Genomic DNA, 19,696 nt, shown 5'->3' on the forward strand with positions numbered 1-19,696 from the left:
AGGGCACACTCACACATGTTATAATTGACCAGAAGAAACCCCATGATGACACAGGAAGAACATGCAAACTCCATGAACATGGAATCCTGGTGGAGACTTGAACCCAGGTCCCAGAGGTGTGAGGCAACAGTACTAACCACTGCACCACCATGCCGCCCTGCACCCCATTAAAAATAAAAAAACATAAAATTTTTATTAAGTATATGAAATATTGTTGGCTTAAAGAACAAAATTATTTTAGACATTAGAATTTCAATATCTGCACTATAGTAATGTCCACCTAGTTAAGCAAAATTTTTCAAGATAAAGAAAAGCCTGACCCCTGGTCTCAAAAATATGATGATAAAATGCTTGTAAAATCACCATTTTTTAGATGGTTTGACACCACCACCAAGGTCAGCAACTCTATTGAGGATTACTGTTGAAGCTGCCTCCTCAAACCATTGCTGCCATTGTGTGTGGCAGGCATTGACATGGAGTACTTAGTGTCTGAATTCAGATTTCACTTAAAGCTCAGTGGGATTTTCAGCATATAATATACAGGACAGTTGTGTTAATCCTCCAGCAATTTTGTGATGTTTTGTTATTCATCATGCAAGATCGTAAAGCCCAGATCTGCTCCCATTCCAGTTTATCACAAGCACCATTAACAAGATTTTGTTTCAACTAACCAGTTGAGTATAAAGAGTCACAGTCACAGAGTATTCAACTGGTTGGTTGAAACAAAATCTTGGTCTGGATCTGTACTATCTGGACCTAAAATCTTCACCTCTGCTGATTACAAATGTTAATGTTCATATCCCTTAACTATTAAAAGCTCCGCCTATCAGCAGTTGTGCATGAATTGCCTCCTTGACAACTGTGTGTTTTTATCTGCCTCGAATCATGATTGGACAAAAGCATCTACGAAATAAATGGGCATGTCATTGCTTTTGTAATTGCTTTTTATATACACAGTACCAGTACATTGATGCATGTGACAAATAAAACTCTTGAATCTTGAAACTAGTAACTGATGAATAGTAGTAGTCTAATCGCTACACTTTTTTCATCATTATGTTGGCTTTTCATCATTTGAAATTTGTACTTCATTGAGTGAATGATCACTTCTGTTCATCATTCATATTGCTTTTGTTTACTGACACACTATATTTGATACTTGTGTAATGCTCTTATGTTTTCTTTATGTTCTTTCTCAGTGATGGATGTATGGCAATAAACAATATGTTCATTCATGGTAAATGAAAATTTTCATCGCAATAAACTATCTCTTGCTATCGATGGACTGGTTGATAAAATATTCTACGGTTCACAGGGGTTATTTGGAAATATCAGAGTACTTTTTCATTCTACAAAATGTACAAACATACCTGACATGAAAGGGGTCAGATAATGTATAGGGGAGTTATTGGACTGGGGTATTTGATGGGAAATAATATAAGTATATTCTTTGGAGTTACCATATGTATCTCAAAGTCCTCATGTCTTGCAGCATCAAGCCTTTAAGATGATACTGTAGCTCACTGTCACCATTCATGCTGCCTCCAAACTGGGATACTGTGGCTGTGAGTTCAGCACCACAGAGGTTTGGCAAAACCTCCCATCACCGCCTTCATTCTTCCCTCTCTTCCGTGACTAGCATCTACTCTGAATACACAGTGGCACCTGCAGCATTCCAGTTCTGTGAGCAGAGACAGAAAAGTAAGTGCAATGCCTACAACTTTAAAATATCAGAATTTCGGTTAGTGTGACACTGCAAAAAGGTGATGGAATGTCACGTGAGTGTACAGTGTAGTTTGTGTTTAGGTTTCTGCAGCCCTTATGGCTTCCTACTCCTTTAATATAACTTTTTTTTTCTCCTTAGTTTGGAGTTTTTGGTTCTTCTCCTCTGTTGTCTTTTGGCTTGCTTTATTTAATTTCTTTCCTTCCTTTTTCACATTCTGAATTTCTCTCTAATGATGTTTAATGTATCACAATACAACCCTGTAAAGCACTTTGGGATGACTGTCATAAAAGGTGCTATATAAAAATAAATTGAATTGAAGAAGTCAAGAAAGAACACTGCTCTCACCTGTAGCTGTATTTCACTGATGAGACACCTTAACACTCTTATCCTTCAGCAGTTTACTTTGTTTGCATTTTAATTATTTTTCCTAATTTATTGCAATTTGGTATATGGATTTGTCTATGCTTATAAGTGGGTTTCTTAATTGGCTGATGCCTATTGACTCATGTAGGTTTCCTGATGTTCATCTGTTTAGTTCTATAGGGATAATGATCAGGGGCAATGACACTTTGAAATTCTAAACAGTTAGATTAGTCCTAGTTTGATATAACCCATCATAATATGGGGCTGGATTTGTTATAAATACTTAAAATTGTTATAAATACTGTTATAAATACACCAGCATAGCATTTGTTTTCAAGGCGCACAAGAACAATGACCCCCATGACTAAATGTATGAATAAACCCAAAGTGGAGGATCATGTTCATTCTATATTGACTAAGGTGCATCAAACAAATAAGATATACTATGACAGGTCTGCTCGACTATTGCCCCCACTCTGCAGAGGACAGACAGTGAGGATGCAGTAATCATTCGGCTATGACAGACTAGCTACAGCTCTTGGCCAGGCTTCTCAGCCAAACAGTTACAGATTCCAGTCTGCAGCTTCAGTGAATGTGAGGAACAAGTGTCACCTGCTGCAGACACTTGAGAATTACATTGAATCTCTGTCAGAAGTATGCCAACAGACAGCAGAAGTCCTCAGTCTGGAGCAACCCCATGCTGGTGTTGTCATTTCTGATGTCTCACAGCTTGACTCCTCAGAATCCCAAATGGTTACTTCACCAGAATCGACCCAGGAATTTGTGCCCTATGCATCTTGTGCAGGACGGATTCAAAAACCCAATCCCAAATATGCTAACTATGTATCCTAGTGCCAGGTTTCTCAACCACTGGGATGCGGCCCATCAATGTCATCGTGTAGGCTGTGAATCTAAAATTGGGAGAGGCCATTGGCTCCCCGCACCATGCTTAAGCATGAGTAACTATTTTGAGTAAAAAATAGTAGGGAAGAATGATTTTTCGATTTGAAATGGAAATTGCAGTTTGAAATAATGTGATTAGAAAAAGGCTGCAATTTAACATTTGCATTATACAGCATGTCTGACCCGGGGTTTAAAATTGTGTTGAGAATAGTTTTAGAAATTCATCCCATCCTCCTTGTGTGACAGTCATTCTCACCAATCAAAAGTGGCCCAAGGCGACTATGTACATGCCCACAAACAACAAACACGTAAAACCCAAGGAAAACGTTACACTGGCAGCATGAAAAAACATCAGTATCATTGGTGAGCTCTAAGTGAATTACCTGCCTCATGGTCAGAGAGGTTTTACAGAAAGATCCTATTATTAGGGGTCCAAGCAGCATTAGCTGCAGGATCCCCATAATTTTTTCTTCTTACCGATATTGTTTTATTTTTATTATTATTACTTTATTTAACTTTATTTATTTAACACAGTCACAGCTTTTTAAATAATTGTTTAATGTGTCATTGGTCTCTGCTAATTTAACCATTTTGTACATGGGACTTTCAGGAACCACTATTATTTTTCTAAGGGTAAAAAAGCTGTCTGAGTGCTGTTTGCAAATGCAGCAGTTTAAATGTGTAATTAAAAATCCAATCACTTTACCATACTCCGGTTGCTAGCAACCTGGCACTTTTTTGGAAAATAAATAAGCGTAATTTTTTTATTTTGCCTTAAATTTATAGTAAGTTGTTGCAGATGTATGTGGCAAAACCTGAAAACAGCGTCCACATCGAATTATATGACCATTGTCATCATATGACAACGTAAAAAGTTCAGTTTTTTTAGAGACTGTTTTTAGTGTTCAGGAATGAGGTGTTCAATATAAGTTAGCATAGTTATGGTTACCTGTGGCTTGATTTTCAAATATATATTTGGACTGGGCAATAAAATGATAACGATAATTCGCAACTTAACTTCCCTCGATATCAATATCATAGATGCTCTATAAAAGTGTGATATAATATGATATGGCACACACGAGGATCGGACGAGCCGGGCGTGACAACAGTGACTGGGAACGTGGACTAACCCTAACCCTAACCTTGTACGTGTTCGAGATTTCCCTCAGCATGACAGCTAACGCTGTGGCTTTAAAGCTGCCGGACTTCTGGCCTGAAAATGCCGCTGTGTGGTTTGCACAGGCTGAAGCTCAGTTCGCCGTCCGAGGCATCACGCAGGACAACACAAAATACCATTATATTGTTGCTGCACTGGACAATGCCACAGCATCGTGGGTGGTGAGCTTTCTCCAAGATCCCCCAGTGGACAGCAAGTATGAAGCTTTTAAATCGCCGCTGCTAGTGACTTTCGAATTGTCGGAGCTGGAGCGGGCACGTCGGCTTCTTGCCTTGCCTCCCGTGGGAGACCAGAAACCGTCCGAGCTTATGGACCACATGCTGTCTTTGCAGGGCAGACATCAGCCCTGTTTTATTTTTCACAAGCTATTTATGCAGCGGATGCCAGATCCCGTTCACTCAGCCCTAGCGAGCCCCTCACTTACAGATTTCCGCGGCAAGAGAAGTGGACAGAGTTTACATTGCCAGTCAGCAGTCTTGAGCCGTGCTGGACAGCGGAGGACGTGCTGATTTCACTTTTACTGACCCTGGTGTCATTGTTGTGGCTCAGCATGACTCTAAGTCTGGTCACTGTTTCTGTCATGCCCGTTTCGGTGTGCATGCTAAGTGCATCCCGCTGTTTTTAGCCGGTGTTTTCTGTGTGACACGGGCGCTTTGGTGAGCTTCCCCCCCGCCTCACAGCTGGACAAGCAGTCAGGAGTGTGTGGTTTTCCCCTAGAGGCTGTTAATGGCACTTCGATTGAGACTTTTTGTGTGTTTGTGTGTGGATGTTAAAAATAAGTGCCTGATAAACGCAGAGACTTTCTGCTCTTTTCCATGTACGCTCAGCGGGACTGGGCCTTCCATCCTGTCTGGTATTTCTGCTTCAGCTGATGTTTTCCAGCGCCTCCTGGCAGAGTTTCTCACCCTCACCACACCCACCTTTTGTGCATTCTCGGCAAAACATGGTGTGGAGCACCACATAACCACAGCAGGCCTGCCAGTGCATGCCAAAGCTAGGCGCCTTGACCCTGTGAAGCTGGCTGTCGCCAAAGAGGAGTTTGCCACGTTGGAGCGTTTGGGGATTGTTCAGTGGTCTGACAGCCCCTGGTCTTCTCCTCTCCATATGGTGCCCAAGCCTCGGGGTGGCTGGTGCCCCTGTGGGGACTATAGACGCCTTAATGATGCCACCATCCCTGATCGGTACCCTATTGCACACACCCAAGATTTCTCTGCCCGTTTGGCAGGTACTCTCATTTTCTCCAAAGTGGACCTGGTTAGGGGCTACCATCAGGTTCAGGTACATCCCCAGGATATCCATAAGACCTCTGCTGTTACGCCTTTTGGTCTGTTCGAGTTTCTTAGAATGCCTTTTGGGCTCAAGATCGCAGCTCAAACTTTTCAGCATTTGATGGACAGCGTTGTGCGGGACATGCCTTTTCTGTTTCTTTATTTGGACGACATTTTAGTTGCCAGCACCAGTTTGGATAAGCATTTGACTCATCTTTGGGCATTGTTTGCATGTCTCAGTGCTTACGGGTTAATTGTGAATGTGATTAAGTGTCAGTTTGGTGTCCATTCTGTTGACTTTCTTGGCCACCGCATTACCTCAGAGGGGGCGCTGTCTCTCCCTGAGAAAACTGCTGCTGTTCGGGATTTCCCACGGCCAGTCACGATCAAATCTTTGCAAGACTTTCTGGGCATGGTTAACTTCTACCATTGTTTCATCCCTGGGACTGCCCGCATTATGTGTCCCCTATACTCTGCACTTAAGGGTGTTTCTTCTAAGGCAGTGGCGGAGTGGACTCCAGAGCGGTGTCAGGCATTCCATAATGCTAAACAGGCCTTGGTGGATGCTACATTGCTAGCTCACCCCTTGCCGGATGCTCCCATTGCCATCATTACAGATGCTTCCGATGTTCCTGTGGGCGCAGTACATGAGCAACTGGTTAATGGGTTTGTGCCAGTTGCACTCAAATGAGCGCAAGCACAGCACTTTTGACCGTGAGCTCCTTGGTCTGTACTTAGTTGTGTGCCATTTCCACTTCCTGTTAGAAGTGCGCCCATTCACTGCCTTTGTGGATCACAAGCTATTAGTGGCCACAATGAGCAAAATTTTGGACCCTTGGTCCGCACATCAGCAGCATCATTTGGCGTTCATTTCCGACTTCACCACAGATATCCATCATGCTGCTGGCAAACACAATGTGGTGGCTGATTGCCTTTCGTGTTCAGTGGTTGGTTCTGTCCACCTCAGTGTGGATTATGCACTAATGGCAGCGGACCAGGCAGCTGACAGTGAGATTCAGGGGTTGCGTTCTGCTGACACTGGTCTGCAGCTCCAGGATGTGCCCTTCGGTGGCGCCTCACTGCTTTGTGATGTCTCAACAGTTTGTTTGGCGTGGGCTGAAAAAGGACATCCATGACTGGGCCGCTTCTTGCCTTGCTTGTCAATGCTGCCCTGGCGCATTTTGCTGTCCCGGTGCATTTTGCTGTCCCAGTACATTGATTTGATCATGTCCATGTGGATTTGGTTGGTCCGTTGCCACCATCCCTGGGTTACACGCACCTTTTGACAATCATTGCCTGAACAACCCGCTGGCCAGAGGTGGTGCCATTAGCCTCCACGGCGACAGCAGATGTGGCTCGGGCTTTCATCGGCTCCTGGGTCTCTCGTTTTCGTGTGCCTGCTGACCTGTCATCTGATCGCGGACTGTAGTTCACATCCGAATTGTGGGGTGCAATTGCCCATGAGCTAGGGATCACTCTACATCACACCACCGCTTATCACCCACAAGCTACCGGGTTGTGTGAGCGCTTTCACCACTCTCTGAAGACTGACCTTTGTGGGTCTCTTCAGGGTGCTTCTTAGTCTGACAGGTTGCCATGGGTTTTGCTGGGTTCGCGGACCGCTCCGAAGGCTGACCCGCAGGCTTCCTCTGCTGACTTAGTCTATGGACAGCCCTTGCGGGTACCTGGTGATTTTCTACCAGATACGTCAGTTCCTTGGTCAGCCTCACAGCAGCGCTCAGCTTTTCGGGACACTGTGGCCACTTTTGGTCCAACACCCACGTCACATCACGGTTTCCTGCGATCTCATGTTCTCCCGAATCTGGCGGATGCCCATTTTGTTTTCGTTTGGCATGATGCCCATCGCAATCCTTTGCGCCCCCCTACGATGGGCCTTTTTGTGTGCTTCAGCCTGGGGACAAGTTTTTTGTTTTAGAAATAGGTGGTAAGGCCAACCACGTTTCTGTGGACCGTTTGAAGCTGGCCCATTTAGATTTAGATGCCCCAGTGCCACTCGGCCAGCTTCCTCATAGGGGTTTGAAGCCGGCCCATTTAGATTTAGATGCCCCAGTGCTGCTCGTTCAGCTTCCTCATAGGGGTCGCCCGCGCTGTTCAGTTCCGTCACCGGCCCCGGTTGTGCCTGCTCCTGTGGGGGACTCTGTGAGCAGGTCAGGGCGGGTGATCAGACCGCCTCTGTGAATTCTGGGGGGGCCTGTGTAGTGGTTTCTTAGCGATCAGAATTCTCAGGACAGGTGTGCTCTTATTCTGAAGGCTTGTTTGACTTCCGGTCAGAGTTTTTTGGTATCTCTGCGGCAACCGGATCTACTGCTCTTCTCTTCCTGTTTATTAGGGTTCAATTTTAGGACCACTATTGTTCCTAATTTACATTAATGATATTGACACAAATACATACAGTAAACTGGTTAAATTTGCAGACGACACCAAGGTGGGCGGTGTAGCAGATACTGATCTAGCAGCAGAGAGGCTTCAACGGGATCTGGATTTAATTAGCGAATGGGCTGATACTTGGCAGATGAAATTTAACACAGATAAATGTAAGGTAATCCATGCAGGGAGCAGAAATATAAAGTACAGATATTTTATGGGTTCCACTGAAATAAAGGTAGCTGATTACGAGAAAGATCTCGGTACGTATGTTGATGCTTCCATGTCCCACTATCGCCAGTGTGGGGAAGCAATAAAAAGGCCAACAGAATGTTGGGTTATATCTCTAGGTGTGTGGAGTTTAAGTCAAGGGAGGTGATGTTACACTTATATAATTCCTTGGTAAGACCCCACCTAGAATACTGTGTGCAGGTTTGGTCACCATACCTCAAGAAGGACATTGCTGCCTTAGAAAAGGTGCAACGAAGAGCTACGAGAATGATTCCTGGTCTCAGAGGAATGTCTTATGAGGAGAGGTTAGCGGAACTGAATCTGTTCAGCCTTGAGCAAAGGAGACTAAGGGGGGATATGATTCAGGTCTATAAGATTCTAATGGGTCTGGATGCTGTTCAGCCAAATGACTATTTCAATATTAGTCTAAATACTAGAACTCGTGGCCATAAGTGGAAATTAGCGGGAGAACATTTTAAAACAAATTTGAGGAAGCACTTCTTTACACAGTGTGTAGTCAGAGTATGGAATAGTCTTCCTGCTAGTGTAGCGGAAGCTAAAACCATGGGTTACTTTAAATCAGAGCTAGATAAGATTTTAACAACTCTGAGCTATTAGTTAAGTTCTCCCCAAACGAGCTTGATGGGCCGAATGGCCTCCTCTCGTTTGTAAATTTCTTATGTTCTTATGTATGTTCTTATTAATAAATAAAGTGGTTTCATCCCTCTCACGGGCTAAGCAACTACCTCCTGTATCTTCTCTCTCGCCACAACACGACTATTTACTGTTCACTTGTACAATATGATTTACTATGTGCTAATTATCGTGAGAATGTCTGAGTTATGTTAGCATCAAACGCTAGTGGAATTAACATTAACTTGCATAAATTGGTATTATGAATTCATTCCATTCAGCCATTTTTTAAGTAGGAGGTTGGAAATATTCTGGGTTATCAAGAATGCATCAATACATTGCAATGTGCAATACTACTAATAATGAATAATACACTCACCTAAAGGATTATTAGGAACACCATACTAATACGGTGTTTGACCCCCTTTCACCTTCAGAACTGCCTTAATTCTACGTGGCATTGATTCAACAAGGTGCTGAAAGCATTCTTTAGAAATGTTGGCCCATATTGATAGGATAGCATCTTGCAGTTGATGGAGATTTGTGGGATGCACATCCAGGGCACGAAGCTCCCGTTCCACCACATCCCAAAGATGCTCTATTGGGTTGAGATCTGGTGACTGTGGGGGCCATTTTAGTACAGTGAACTCATTGTCATGTTCAAGAAACCAATTTCAAATGATTCAAGCTTTGTGACATGGTGCATTATCCTGCTGGAAGTAGCCATCAGAGGATAGGTACATGGTGGTCATAAAGGGATGGACATGGTCAGAAACAATGCTCAGGTAGGCCGTGGCATTTAAACGATGCCCAATTGGCACTAAGGGGCCTAAAGTGTGCCAAGAAAACATCTCCCACACCATTACACCACCACCACCAGACTGCACAGTGGTAACAAGGCATGATGGATCCATGTTCTCATTCTGTTTACGCCAAATTCTGACTCTACCATTTGAATGTCTCAACAGAAATCGAGACTCATCAGACCAGGCAACATTTTTCCAGTCTTCAACTGTCCAATTTTGGTGAGTTCGTGCAAATTGTAGCCTCTTTTTCCTATTTGTAGTGGAGGTGAGTGGTACCCGGTGGGGTCTTCTGCTGTTGTAGCCCATCCGCCTCAAGGTTGTGCGTGTTGTGGCTTCACAAATGCTTTGCTGCATACCTCGGTTGTAACGAGTGGTTATTTCAGTCAAAGTTGCTCTTCTATCAGCTTGAATCAGTCGGCCCATTCTCCTCTGACCTCTAGCATCAACAAGGCATTTTCGCCCACAGGACTGCCGCATACTGGATGTTTTTCCCTTTGCACACCATTCTTTGTAAACCCTAGAAATGGTTGTGCGTGAAAATCCCAGTAACTGAGCAGATTGTGAAATACTCAGACCGGCCCGTCTGGCACCAACAACCATGCCACGCTCAAAATTGCTTAAATCACCTTTCTTTCCCATTCTGACATTCAGTTTGGAGTTCAGGAGATTGTCTTGACCAGGACCACACCCATAAAAGCATTGAAGCAACTGCCATGTGATTGGTTGATTAGATAATTGCATTAATGAGAAATTGAACAGGTGTTCCTAGTAATCCTTTAGGTGTGTGTATATGGCAGGGTTCTTCAAATCTGGACTTCGATTCCCAATCCAGGCCTTGTTTTCAGTTTTCCCATGTAGTTCGTTTAATGACTACTTATTCTGATTGGCCACAGATGCTTCACACTTGGCTCACAGGTAAAAGAATGCTTGTGGACTGTCATTTGAATAGCCTTGCTATATATATGCCATTTTCAGATAATCTATGCATATGATCACCAGTTTCAACATGTATTTTAACCAATTAGATGGTGGTGATGCAAACAGCTCAATTTAGCAATGCTGGTAAGTAGGGCCATGTCAGCATGGGTATGGGTCGGGTGTGGCTCACATAATGTAAAATGGAAAATCATCTTTTCTCGGTATGCCTGAGAATCAGCTCGGTTCTTGGTGGCAGTGGAAAAGCGTCATAAGGCTAACATTAGTTTTTACTTGCTAGTTGTCTACCTAGGGCAGCGGTGACCAATCTTATCCGGAAAGGGCCGGTGTGTATGCAGGTCTTTGGGATAACCTGTAGGTCAGCTGTTCAAACCCAGGTGTGAGGACTCTTCAGCCAATCAGTCCTCTAATTAGTAATACAATTAGGGAGCTGCAGCGAAAACCCGCACATACAGCGGCCCTTTGTGGATAAGATTGGCCACCCCTGACCTTGGGTCTTGAACATTTCTACCATAGCTTCCAAAAAGAATTACTTTTTTGGGCTACAAATCAGGGGACAAGTTTCCCAAAATCGTCATAGTGTAAAGATCACTGTAGCCCAAAGAACATCAAATAGCGCTTTCATTTCGAATATTAATGAACCTTCCCTTGCTGTCCTACATTTTGAAAATTTGTGTGCTGGCACTTCTACTCTGTGCATCATATTGCTACTTTAATTATCGATCCATCACAAGAGATCAATGCATCTTTACAACCTTAGTGCCAATAAAATTACTCCATTCCATCCTCCAATACATGTCTTGTGGATCTGTTTGCTATCCAGAAGAGTAAGGCAATGACAATGTGTCACATTCCATTTCCACCTAATAATGATGCCACATCATAAAATACTATTAAGTAGTGCTGGCGATAAAACGATCTTGATTTTTTATCTATAAAAAATGAGGACGTTCACGATGATACACACAGACTGTAAAACTCAATCAACCAAGTTTGCTCAGTTTTAGAGAATGCGCTGAGACAGAAAACTCAATGGCCTATCACCTATCAAGCGGAGGTTTACTGAACGCCAGCACAACAGCCAATCACCGACGACGTTGTAATTTTGCCCATCCTCCCTTAAGAAGCAATGGGTGCGTTCGACTTGGGTTTAGGTCTGTCTGCAGCTGACGTGACGTGGAGCGAGGTCTGCCAGCGGCTGCAGGGGTGGAGTATAAACTGATTGCAGCCAAGTCGGACAACTTCTACGCCTCATAGTGTGCGAGATCTGACTGCAATGGCAGCTGTGCCAGAAGGGTGTAGATAAAGCTATACAAATATCACCTGCATGCACATTACTTCTTTTACAATAACCAACTCCTGATCCAAACTGTTAGTAGTGAAAAAGAATAAACTATTGTGTTTAGTGGCCCTGTGTAAAAAGATAGCTTACAGGAAAAAGATCAAATGTATTTCAAGGATTAAAAGTTTTTATTGTCATGTACAGAGCGATTAAACAAATAAATCAGCGCAACATTACAGGAACTAACAATAAATAAACCACTAAATTACATGTACTGTTAGAGCATTTATGTAATTTATTAAAATTTTATTTTACCTGAAAATTAACTGAAAACCAGTTCTCACTGCTTTACGTGCTTTTCGGGAGAAATAGCAGATACATCGGAACTTCCTGGGATACAAACGTCATGCATGTAACTAAACTCTTTAGCCAATAAGGGCAAAGTTGTGTCGTCACGGAGGCGGTTCCAGTTTGTGCAGCCGGCTGAGAGGTGCTGCACGATCTGTCATCTTGCTCTCGCGACGATTTTGTACCATGTGACATGGTGACGCGTGGTGATGTTTTGCAGCGCCGGACAAAAAAATCTAACCATGATTTGGCATTTTTTTGAATAAGTGTTTTTTGTTTGGTTTAGATACTTTTCTACCTCAGAATTTTAAAAAGTTTTTAAGAGACCAAGAATAGAGGCAGATACTTGTTGCAGTCAGTTCTGTCCTGCTTTATTTTATGTTTGCCCTTTAACATATTTGTAATATTATACTGTTTTGTACATTGTTACATTATTATATGGTTTTGTTCATTTGAGCTATGTTTCTTAGAATACTTGAAAATTAATAACCTTTTATAATTTTAAGGGAATTTTGTATGTAAACAGTAAAATTTGTTGGAAAATAAATATTTGTTTACTAATATTGTTTATTTCAATGTATTCATTCTATTTGTCAGAATAGGGGTATTTTTATTATTATTTTGATTATTACTTTATTACATGGAACAGCATTGTGAAACTATAATGTTGCTAATTATCGATATCGGTCAATACAGGAAAAAATATTGTGATAATTTTTTTTTCCATATCACCCAGCTCTACTATTAAAGCGTTTTTCTGTAATGTCCATCACCAATAATATTTGTTTTCATAGATTATGTTAAAGAATATTTGACACCATTGCAAATCTGAATTTCTACTCTTCCTGTTTTCAGGTATCACAGATTACGTGGGCAAAGAGATGGGTTGTCTCTGGGTCGCTCTAGCAGTGACAATGCTCAGCACCATAATATGTCAAGATTATGAATATCGCTTCTACAGTCAACCTGAACCAGACTATGACCTAGACTATGAAACTCAGCCAGAATATGACCGTTCTCCTCAGCATCAGGTGGATTATAGCCGCTTAGCTGAACTGCATCCAGACTATGACCACTCTCCCCAGCATCAGGTGGATGTCAGGCGTTTAGCTGAAATAGATCCAGACTATGACCACTCTCCCCAACATCAGGTGGATGTCAGGCATTTAGCTGAAATAGATCCAGACTATGACCACTCTCCCCAGCATCAGGTGGATTACAGGCACTTAGCTGAAATGCATCCAGGCTATGACCGCTCTCCCCAGTATCAGGTGGATTACAGCCACTTACCTGAAGTGCATCCAGACTATGACCGCTATATAGATCCACAGACAGAATACAACAGCTATGGTCAACACCATCCATATTATGAGAGCTATGCTCAGCAGCAGCTGGACTATGATAGTTATACTCAGCCCTCAAATCCTGTGCTGCCCCAATGTGCTATGGAGTGTGATTGTCCCATCAACTTCCCCAGTGCTATGTACTGTGATGACCGCAATCTCCACTTCATCCCATTGGTACCCTCTGGTATCAAATATCTCTATCTGCAGAACAACATGATACAGGAAGTAAAAGCTAATGTCTTTGACAATGCTACTGACCTCCTGTGGCTCATTCTTGATCATAACCATATCACAAGTGAAAACATTGAGAAGGGATCTTTTGACAAGTTGGATAATCTTCAGAAGCTGTTCTTCAGCTATAATAACCTGACAGAGCCAGTGGGACCCCTGGCTAAGTCCTTAAATGAGCTGAGGATGATAGGGAATAAGCTGTCCAAGCTTCCCCTAGCCACACTCTCAGGACTGGAGAATCTTACTGCTCTTTACCTTCAGGGCAATGAGTTAACCTTTGAGTCTATTGATGGGGTCTTCATTGGACTAAAGTCTCTACTGTATCTGGACATCAGTGACAACAAGCTCAATAATCTGCCCTCAAGCCTTCCAACCTCCCTGGAAACTTTATATGCAGACCAGAACAACATTGACAGCATTCCTACTGCCTACGTGCAAGAGCTGCTGTCCTTGCAGTATCTACGTATCTCTCATAACCAGCTGGTTGACACAGGAATCCCTGTGGGCACCTTCAACATCTCGTCTCTCATTGAACTGGATCTCTCTTACAATAAGCTCCACACAATTCCTGAGGTCCATGAGAACTTGGAGAATCTCTACCTACAGGTTAACAGGATCAACAGTGAGTCTTTTCTCTTAGTCCATTCACTCACATTATATTGTGTATCTATTTTTCTAAGCTTGTCGCTGTGTCTCTGTCATGTTCATACAGTGGTACCTCAGTTCTCGAACTCATTAGAACTCTAATTTCTTAAAAGTCGAACCAACCAGTTCAGAAAAAAAATTACCTAGAACTCGATCTGAATCTCAGAAGTCAAACCGTGAACGACGACCTAAGATAACTTATATGCGAGGGGAAATGAGTCACGCGGCACATCTCTCAGCAGAAACAAAGGGTAACGCTTCAGTCTCAGCCTCGCATTCGCTGTGATAGCATCTTGCATGTTTACACTAGCTGAATATATATATTTATCAGGGCTAGACATAAGCCGCGGCACCGCGGCCAATGGCCGTCGTGCCTTTCAAAATTGGCCGCACGCCTCCTCAAAATTGAAGTACCTTACGGCCAAGATTGGCCTGCCTTTAATGTTTGTCTGGCCGTATGCCCCCTTTTTACCGAAAGTAACGTTCATTACACAAAAGACTTGCGCACGACACGGTCCACTTTACCTCGTCAACAATCGATGCATCTGTACTGAACCCGAACCCAACCTTCGATACGAGAAACGAGGTCGACCTGCACATCTCGTAATTCCCAACTACTGAATGAACCGCAATGAATTCTGGACTAATACGATCATGTGTTCGTCGCATGATTGGCTGGTACGGTATGTATCGTCCAGCCTACTATGGAGCCACAGCAATGACAATGGTGCATCATCGGGGGTTACGTTTTTGATTGGAAAAGCCATCCGACGGTTTCCGAATAACAGATAGGTGTCCTCTTCGGTAATCATCGTGTAGTTGTCGTCTGCTGCTTATGCTGTCACCATGCCTCGCAAAGATCGAGAACGTAAAAGAAAGCAAGCTGAACTCGCGGCTACTGCCGCAAAATGTTGCAAATTATCTACTTTGTTCAGGTAAGTGTCAGATGGTGTTGTAAAAAAACATTTGCCGAGGCAGAGCAGATTTGACTCAGAGAAGTACCAAGCTCTGCTGGGAGGATATAGGACTGGTAGCGTGCAGTGTGCAAAAAACGAACGTCAAGTCAATTGTCATGTACACTAAAAGAATACGGGTGTTCTGAGCAAACAAATACAAAAATATTGACAGCTCCTTTATTGTTGGATTTTGTTTTTTGAAATAAAGCTATATATATATATATATATATATATATATATATATATATATATATATATATATTCTGTCTCAAATCTAAGGTCGTATTGCGTAAGTTGTCTAAACTTGGTAATTACAGTAATTGGTAATTAGTGACTCAGTATTGGCCCAATGCCTTTTTGGAAAGTTTCTGCTTTTTTGAAAATAAAAAAAAATGCATCCTTTATGGAAATAAAATTCCTCCACAAGGCCCGAGGTGTCCTATGAAATTTAAATAAATGAAAAAAACATTTTTACTCCAGATTTTGGCCTTGTGCCCAGGCTTAATGGCCTTGTGCCCTAGAAAAAATATGAATAGCCAAGGCCAAAGTGGCTGTGCCCTCCTAAATCCTTATGTCTAACCCTGATTTATACAGTAAAAGTACATTTAGACAATGACAGACAGTAACAATAATTATTATTATATAATAAAATACATAAAAAATAAAGATTTCTTATTAATTATTTTAATATTAATAATAAACCATTAATGCATTTAATTATAATAATATTGTCGTGCCCAGCGGGGACAGAACGGAGACGAAGGCGCAGACGTCAGGGTATCGGGGAATATGGGGTTTAATTACAAGTAACGCAGGCAAAACGCAGACGGACAATACAATGACCGGACTGGGGAAACAAACTGAAATGGACTAAATACAGAGGACTAATGACAACAACCAGAAACAGCTGATCACACGGGGATTCCACACGGGGTTAACGAGGGGGCGTGGCACACGGAAGGAGCGGACGATTGGGGCAAGACGCATTGTTTTTTTTTAACTTTACAAATTGTTTGGATACATTTATTTTCTTACTTTACGAATTACTGTTTTGATAAATGTGTTTAGATGTGTTTAGTACAGTATATGCTTTTCTTGTTTTGTCCAGTTCATTTTGTTTAAATGCTAAAAAAACATATTTCGGTGTAATTTTTTGTGGCCGGGAACCAATTAATTGGGTTTCCATTATTTCTTATGGGGAAAATTCGATCAGAACTCAAACTTTTTAGGATTCGGTCTGGAGTTTTGAATGGATTAATTTCAAGTTCTGAGGTACCACTGTATTTGTATTTGATACAAATTTGCATTTATTTGTATTTCACATTTAATCTAGTATATAGTGCTCATTTTAAAGTTTGCTTTCTCCTCCATCTAGGATTTGACTTATCCAGTTTCTGCCAGTTTCCAGGAGTCTCTTCTAGGCTAACATATTTGCGTCTGGATGGCAATAATATATTGCGGAGTAGCTTGCCAAAGGAAATATCAACCTGCCTCCGCCGAGTCACCATGCTACTTATTGATTAGAAGCTCTTATCCACCTACTCTCTTTATTATCCTAGTAATTTAAATCAGAACCCTTACAACTCACCATCCCAATCCCATGAAATAAACTACAGTCTGAATCCCTACACCATACTAATCCTGTGTAGTAAACTATGACCTGAATCCCCATTCCATATGAACCCTATGGAGTAAACTACGGGCTAGATCTCCATACCATACTAATCACAGACTTAATCCCTCTACCATACCAACTTTGTGGAGTGAACCACAACCTGGATGCCTCTACCATACTAACCTTGTGGAGTTATCCATGGCCTGGATCAAGTGCTTCGTCCCATACTATCTCACAGCTTACCTCTGTGTTGCACTTTTAATTAAGGGAACAAGGCTTGACCACACAAGCCCATTATTTGGATTAAATTCTACAGTGAAAGCCATAATTTGATTATAACTCTATTTTGGTTATTTGATATAAAAACAACTGGCTTCACAGTAGATTGTTATTCCCAACTGATATTGATTGATTGATTGATTGATTGATGAAACCCTTTATTGCTGTTGCAATACACCATGTCACTAGTCACAAGTACCAGTGAAAAAACTGGCCATCAACCTGACCATACATATACAAACATTGCATACACAAATAGGGGGTAGACAGGTCAGGAAGACAGGGGACTATAGGAAAACTCAGAGAAACAAGATTACGTGAGGAGAGTGGAGGTGAATAAAAAAAAACAGCCCCCAGACTGTACTCCAGTAGGGAGTACAATATAGGAACAGAAAAAACACCTCAGATATTCACTATACAGTACATCTGCAAGTAAAATTTGAATATATGTATACAATATACATTTATAGAATATACATCAAAGGCTGCATTATATGCTCCTGGCTATAAGAACTCTGTGTGAGCTCTGTTGTAAACAAGCAGTAGTGGATAATGTGCTATTTAGAATGGTTGCTAATGGGTAATTGTTAGTAATACAAGAAGTATTGCACACCTTCTACACACACAAAAAGAACAGATGTAGATAATGGTTGTATGTTTTATACATGAAGCAAATTAGCAGTATACATGAACATCTTTTTCACAGAATTAAAAAAAAAATTCTCGGGTTATATTTTGACTTTCTATTTGAAATTACATTGCTTTGCTGTGTAACGACAATGTACTCAAACTAGACCTACAGTAAAAGTAAATGCACAGATCATGCTTAAATATAACTGCAATGGCAGAAGGAAAGCAGCAATGCTCAAGATGTCCTTTCAAGCAGCTAAACGATTGCTTAAAACAAAATGCTTGTACAAGTATATGTGTGACTGGATTATTAAAACTGTATTCAAACAACTTAATAAAGGATCAAATATGAATGCGTGTCTTGAAGTCTTTTCTATATGTCATCTTCATAACGATCATCATTTTCTGCTTTCATTTTTCTATTTAAGTTATATGAATAATAAATTATATTCGATGCAGGGCTACTTCAAATTTCAAAATTAAAATAGGAAAAACATTTGCAGTTTAAGATACCTTAATCATTGATTGTAGATCAATAAATATAAACAACACACACAATATTTCTGATCTCTGCAATTACTTTTTCCTTTAAAAAATACACAAATACACACATAAAATTCTGGGGGATTGACATATATATATATTCATGCTCTTGTGTGGCATTGAATGGTCAAAAATATTACATTACTACTGACATGCCAAGTCAATTCATTTGAGACAGATGGATTAGTTTTTTGTTAGTGATGAATGTGAGGTGGATCTCTCATATATTACTTTTATTTGAAATCTGGCAGATTCCTAAATTCAGTTGCTTACCTACTTATTGGCAGAATTAAATCAGCCTTCTTCCCTGCTTAGGAACTAGGAGCTTTCTCAGCCTATGCTCTCCTCCAAAAATATGCCGAACAATTGTTCAACAAGCTGTAATTAGCTCTTTTGCCCTGGATCCCAGCTTAAAATACATCCTGGTGAATATTGATAAAAAATAAGCGTCTTAAAAGTTGGAATTCTTAAAATAGTGCTGGCAACATCATGGAATATGGATAATATTAATGTCCAGGGGCCTCATGTATAACGACGAGTGTAGAATTCACACTAAAACAAGGCGTACGGACAAAACTAGGAATGTGCGTAAGCAAGAAAAAATCCAGAAAGCACTGATCTACGCACATTCCCTTTATAAATCCCAATGAGCGTGAAATTTAACGTACGTGAACGAGCCCACAGCCACCCCCCCCCGACCCGCCCATAATTATGTATATTTGCATATGTAAATCTGTATAAATGCCCGCTTTGTTCTATGTTTTTCTTAACCACAATGAATAAACCACGTGGGAAAAAGAAGTATTTCAGTGAGTGCGAAGTGGAGGTCATGTTAACAGAAATCGAGAAAAGAAAAGTGATATTATTTGGTGGTATAAGTGGCATCAGCAATAAACGAAAGTTGACGGAGTGGCACAGCGTGGCAGAGTCAGTTAAAAGTGTTGGTTCCGAAAATGGCACGGTTTCCGAAATTAAAAAGAAGTGGTCGGACATTAAAATCGACGTGAAAAAACGAGCGGCCGCTCACCGTAAGAGTCTTAAAAGCACAGGCGGAGGTTGCGGAATTCCCGGTATCACACCCTTTGAGCAACTAGTTGCTGCGATGATTGGGGACACACTTTTATCGGGTGAGGGGGACGCCGATGTCAGCGCGGGTGAGTTTTTCTCGTACCATACTTGTTTGAATTACTTGCATGTTTATGAATAACACGTAGGGCGCAGATGCGGTGTTACTTTAGTTTATTCTGTTTGTTTATTCTTACAGACAATTAGTACAAGAGGTGCCCCCAGTGCATTAATAGAGTACATTAATAAAGTGAAAGTGCTTTCTATTTACATAAGCAAAAGCAAATTCGTTCTCTGAAGGTGATTTTATAGCAATGTGCGCGCA

General features: G+C 41.5%; 2 protein-coding genes across 2 annotated transcripts in view; both read left to right on the forward strand.

Moving 5' to 3' along the window:
- Window positions 1-1,627: 1,627 nt before the first annotated feature.
- Window positions 1,628-18,110, forward strand: LOC111841240 (lumican-like). Its single transcript, XM_072710305.1, has 4 exons — window positions 1,628-1,701; window positions 9,658-9,714; window positions 12,917-14,260; window positions 16,615-18,110. The coding sequence occupies exons 3-4, from the start codon at window positions 12,943-12,945 to the stop codon at window positions 16,761-16,763; spliced, it is 1,467 nt and encodes a 488-aa protein (XP_072566406.1). The 5' UTR covers window positions 1,628-1,701; window positions 9,658-9,714; window positions 12,917-12,942; the 3' UTR covers window positions 16,764-18,110.
- Window positions 18,111-19,444: 1,334 nt separating this feature from the next.
- Window positions 19,445-19,696, forward strand: part of LOC111841241 (epiphycan-like) — a 28,465-nt gene continuing 28,213 nt past the window's right edge. Inside the window, exon 1 of the mRNA XM_072710306.1 lies at window positions 19,445-19,460. Within this exon, the coding sequence (XP_072566407.1) occupies window positions 19,449-19,460 (12 nt within the window). The 5' untranslated portion in view covers window positions 19,445-19,448. The remainder of the gene's footprint in view (window positions 19,461-19,696) is intronic.

This window comes from Paramormyrops kingsleyae, chromosome 3 (genome assembly GCF_048594095.1).
Source record: "Paramormyrops kingsleyae isolate MSU_618 chromosome 3, PKINGS_0.4, whole genome shotgun sequence".
In the NCBI taxonomy this organism is placed as follows: Eukaryota; Metazoa; Chordata; class Actinopteri; order Osteoglossiformes; family Mormyridae; genus Paramormyrops; species Paramormyrops kingsleyae.

Bases quoted from the DNA above. Each gene is read 5' to 3' on its own strand.
- LOC111841240 (XM_072710305.1), top strand. From the start codon at position 12,943: ATGGGTTGTCTCTGGGTCGCTCTAGCAGTGACAATGCTCAGCACCATA. The intron at 14,261-16,614 runs GTGAGTCTTTTC...TCCTCCATCTAG, and splicing joins ACAGGTTAACAGGATCAACA to GATTTGACTTATCCAGTTTC.